A 4,367-nucleotide genomic window follows, 5' to 3' on the forward strand; every position below is an offset into this window, starting at 1 on the left:
TGTGGCATTTGTATTGCTTTAGGCGTTTTTAATTGAATTTTTGTGGTGTTTATGGTTGAGTCAGTGTGGAAGAGGCCAAGCAAAGGATGTATGCTTGTAGCACAACAACTTACCAAGGTTTTCAGGCAACCATGACTGAACAAGAATCAGAAAAATTCAAGGGTATGTAGTTTTCTAATAATATATGTTCTGATTCTTTGAAGTAACTTTTTCACCAGATAGTGACTACTCCTACTCTGTTATATGGTATGTGAACAGATCTACCTGGAGTGGTCTTCATATTGCCAGATTCCTACATTGATCCCGTGAACAAAGAGTATGGAGGTGAGCTTTTGGGTTTTAGAAACTCGTCTCATTTTTGATTATAAACTCCTGGAACTTTACACTAATAGTATTGCTATTTTTTTTTTGGGCAAACACACTAATAATATTTGTGTTTCATTGTTTCCAGGAGACAAATACGAGAATGGAGTGATCACACACAGGCCACCACCAGTTCAGAATACCAGAATGAGACCCCGTCCTAGGTTTGACCGTTCACCGGGAGGAGGAGGAGGAGGAGGTCCTCAAAACTACCAAAGAAACCCACAGTATGGTCAGCAACCGCCAATGCAAGGTGGTGGAGGGAGCTATGGTTCTCAACAGAGCTATGGCCCTCCAGGACAAGGTCAGGGAACTCAAGCGCCTCCACCTCCATATCAGGCAGGGTACAACCAAGGCCCGAGATCTCCACCACCTCCGTATCAGGCAGGTTATAATCAAAGCCAGGGATCTCCAGTGCCTCCATACCAAGGGCCACAAGGCAGTTATGGTCAAGGCGGATCTGGGAACTATAACCAAGGGCCACAAGGAGGTTACAACCAAGGAGGACCTAGGAATTACAGTCCACAGGGAACTGGAAACTATGGTCCTGCACCGGGGGCTGGAAATACCAGTTATGGTCAGCCTGGTCATGGTCAGGGATATTCTGGAGCTGGAAATACCAGTTATGGTCAGCCTGGTCAGGGATATTCTGGACCTGGACAAGAGCAGAATCAGAGGAATCCAGACTGGAACAACAATAATCCAGCAGGCCAGCCCGGCCCTGATCAGGTAAGTGCTTTACCATAAATGAATCTTGCATTTTTCATGTACTCCATTTTCCACATATTTGTTACTGATATGATCCTGTGTTTCTCTTTCCACAGGGAAGAAGATACTAGACAGAGATCTGATGCATGATGCAGTGAATTGAGCTGAAAGAAGGAGAGGAGTGTCCAAGGCCTTTTATTAAGTTTTATAGTAAATATTTTTTAGTCATCTTTCTTCTTTGTAAGACAATAGTTTGCCCCTTTTTCTCCAAAGTTGAGCTTGATGAAAACGTTGTTGGTTGCATCTGTCGTTTAGAAACACTCTTGCAAAACGTTCTTTCTGAATCTAATCTACTTGATTTTATAAGAGTTTTGTGCTATCATATACACTAGAAGCTTTGAGATCAAAACGCAAACTCTAATCAGCAAATTGAATAGAGAAAAGACGAATTTTGTAAACAAACACTTGGTAACTCTTTACAAGGAGATTAATGTTTCTAAGGCTACGAGACAATACTTTCTTGTTTCTTCTTGACTGGTGGTGGTAGTTTTGGTAGCACCCAAGTAGGAGACTCGTTTAGCCACAGTGCTTCACCTGTCTCCTTGTGCTTGAAATCAGGGGCTTTTGCATTTCTCTACAACCAAATGAAACGATATCGTTAGTTTCTTCAAAAGGTTGATTAAGAAAAAACGAGAAACTGATATCAATATACTTACCTTGTCAATTCTATTGTCCCACCATTTATCCGGGTTTTGAACTAAGTCCTTCCATGATTCTTCTCCTACACCATCTCAGAATAGATTTCGGTTAATTGAAATATACATGAACAGAAGCCACATATATGTACTCAACTTTCTTTCTGTAGTTTCATACAAACATGGAAAAGATTGGAAACTTTACCTTTAAGTTGTTTCACTACTCTGCCCTTAGGGACAAGAACATCAAATTCAAGTCCTTCAATTTTCTGCAAAACCCAGTGAGGAGCCTTATTGAGCCACAGTGAGAGACTACTGTCCTTGCTCTTGAAATCAGGATGCCTTGGTTTTACCTATATGCAGAAACCACAACCGAGAAGTGAAAACGAGTAGAGAGATTTAGCAGACACCATATCAAAAGAATGGGAGTGAGATAATGATGAATAGTCAAAGCACATTGGGCATTTACCAATCCATTGACTTTATTTTCCCGGTGATCCCACCATTCTTTAGGATTTTCAATGAGGTGATTCCAAGAATCTGAAGCTTCATCCATGACTACGTCCTTCTTAACTCTAGCTAGAGAGTCAAAAATTTATCAACCCACTAGCATTGAGAGTTAAGAACAGTTGTATGCCAAGAGAGAGTTCACAAGAAAATGCTTTTTTCGACAAAACCCATTACAAAAGGAAAACTTACTAGCTGCCTAAGAGCTTTGCTTAGATCTAAGACAGGCACATATCATAGGTTCACAAAACAGAGTTCTGTACCACACATTGAAAAACAATCAATTGGAAACGTTACATGTGACATACCAGGCTGCTTCTTGATGCCAGTTTCAACCTTCTCAGATGATGAAATAACCATAGACGGAGAAGTAGGCTGTAAGAAGTTAAGATTCTGAACCAACACCTGTGTAACCAAAGCAACCACCTTAAAAGTTACAACGATACTATGAAAACTATTCACACAGACTCAATGAGAAAACAAAACCATATCAAAAAGATAATCTAATCAACATAGTACTCGCTTCACACAAGTTATAAAGTTTCTCATCTAAGGCTCACACCTGAACATTGGCTTGCGCATAAGTCATATTGGGAGGAGGAGTATCTATAAATAGCTTCCCAGAAACATGAATCTGATCGTCTTTTTTAATAAACTGAGCTGCGGTTTTCGCTAAATCACCTTCAAATATAATCGGAATCCTGACAACCAAATCCAAAACCATTTTAATATGAATCACAGACAAAGTTACAAAACAATAAAAATCTCATCTTTGAGTAGTAAATAGAGTGGAGAAAGTACCAGAAAGCAGATGAGTCTGAAGCAGACCTCTGGGAAATAACAGTACCAGCCCAGAATTTACCATCAGAAGAAGCTTCGAATTGAACAGGCTGATCAACAAACCCAACCAGATTAACCCAATTCGCCACTTCAGTCTCGTAAGCTATCTCATTTGGCCGAGCCAATCCATTCTCCGCCGTCGCTGTAACTGGCGCAACAATCTCCGGCGGTTTCACCACCTCCGGAGTTTTGGCTCTTTTTCTCTTCCCGCCAGCTCCGTTTTTACCGTCGACGGCCGCCGCAGCAGTGTAGAAACGGATTTGCGGCGGAGAGGTTATCCGTTTTCCGGTAAGGGTTTCCGAAGGTCTGGGATGAAAAAATGGCGAACATTCGATTCTCGCCAACGATTTGGAAATCAAATTCATCTTTTCATGAGAAAGATGACTAAAATAAAAATCCCTAATTTGCGAGAAACCCTAATTTTGTTTCTTCAAAGGGTTTAAGGAAACAAAAGGGGGAAAATTTTTCAGACAGTGATTTGATGATTACTACTGTCGTTTTGATTGGCGCGGAAGGTAACTTGGTATCTTAATTATTCAGTTTAATTCACGGATTCAATTGGGCCTTATATGGGCCTCGATATTAGGATTTTTTTTTTTTTTTGTTTCTTTCTTTTCTTTACATCTGGCTACGGGATCATTCTTGTATCTGTGGGAGAGTCAAAGCATTGTTGCCCAATTGATAAAGTCATATATTTTAAGGATTTTGGCTAAATCAACTCGATCAACAAATTAGTAGCTCTTTATCGTACGTCGCTCTTTTTTTTTTTCAATAGATTCCTCATCAATCACATATAGTATAGCTAATTCTCTTAATAGATTTAGGTATCATGAGTAAACCGAGATGGTTTCAAGTATTAACAGAAGAAAACTTAGATGGAAACTGCGAAAAGCATTCTTGTGGTTTCCGAAAAAACATCTTCAGGTTCGAGTCATGTGATGTGGTGTGCGTCGAGGGCTTAGATCCGTACCATATTCAACCTTATGTTCGAGTATGTTCTAATTTAAATGTATAGACTATACGCCCTAATTATATATCTTCATACTTATCATAAATATTTGCATCTTTGAATTAATGCAGGTGTTCACCATGTTTGATCTAAACGCCATTGAATTGGACCAAATCTCTGATCTCTTTGATTGTTCCCAAATTCAAGTAACAAAAATATACAAATTACCCCCCTTCTATCAATTTCTCTAAAGTCATTTATTTAATCACATGACATGATTGATTTTTTTTTTTTTTTTTTTTTTT

At 39.4% G+C, this 4,367-nt stretch overlaps 2 protein-coding genes across 3 annotated transcripts; one reads left to right on the plus strand and one right to left on the minus strand.

Annotated features, from left to right (window-relative positions):
• On the plus strand, positions 43-1,437 carry LOC104723031 (multiple organellar RNA editing factor 1, mitochondrial-like). 2 transcript variants are annotated; one of them, XM_019232282.1, is made up of 4 exons: positions 43-162; positions 259-324; positions 452-1,092; positions 1,179-1,437. In XM_019232282.1, exons 1-4 carry the CDS (start codon positions 87-89, stop codon positions 1,200-1,202), a joined length of 807 nt encoding a protein of 268 aa, XP_019087827.1. In that variant the 5' UTR covers positions 43-86; the 3' UTR covers positions 1,203-1,437. The 2 variants fall into 2 exon arrangements, with proteins under 2 accessions (XP_019087827.1, XP_010439625.1); XM_010441323.2 differs by having other exon boundaries at positions 1,188-1,437.
• Positions 1,478-3,604, minus strand: LOC104723030 (protein OSB2, chloroplastic-like). Its single transcript, XM_010441322.2, has 7 exons — positions 3,075-3,604; positions 2,836-2,974; positions 2,582-2,678; positions 2,236-2,345; positions 1,972-2,119; positions 1,788-1,852; positions 1,478-1,705 (listed from the first exon to the last, which is right to left on the minus strand). The coding sequence occupies exons 1-7, from the start codon at positions 3,476-3,478 to the stop codon at positions 1,574-1,576; spliced, it is 1,095 nt and encodes a 364-aa protein (XP_010439624.1). The 5' UTR covers positions 3,479-3,604; the 3' UTR covers positions 1,478-1,573.

Source organism: Camelina sativa, chromosome 11 (assembly GCF_000633955.1).
Source record: "Camelina sativa cultivar DH55 chromosome 11, Cs, whole genome shotgun sequence".
In the NCBI taxonomy this organism is placed as follows: domain Eukaryota; kingdom Viridiplantae; phylum Streptophyta; class Magnoliopsida; order Brassicales; family Brassicaceae; genus Camelina; species Camelina sativa.

Coding starts and splice junctions, on each gene's coding strand:
- LOC104723031 (XM_019232282.1), top strand. CDS start 87: ATGTATGCTTGTAGCACAACAACTTACCAAGGTTTTCAGGCAACCATG. Junction 325..451: donor CGTGAACAAAGAGTATGGAG/GTGAGCTTTTGG, acceptor CATTGTTTCCAG/GAGACAAATACGAGAATGGA. Junction 1,093..1,178: donor GCCAGCCCGGCCCTGATCAG/GTAAGTGCTTTA, acceptor CCTGTGTTTCTC/TTTCCACAGGGAAGAAGATA.
- LOC104723030 (XM_010441322.2), bottom strand. CDS start 3,478: ATGAATTTGATTTCCAAATCGTTGGCGAGAATCGAATGTTCGCCATTT. Junction 2,975..3,074: donor TCAGACTCATCTGCTTTCTG/GTACTTTCTCCA, acceptor TTTGGTTGTCAG/GATTCCGATTATATTTGAAG. Junction 1,706..1,787: donor GGGACAATAGAATTGACAAG/GTAAGTATATTG, acceptor ATTTGGTTGTAG/AGAAATGCAAAAGCCCCTGA.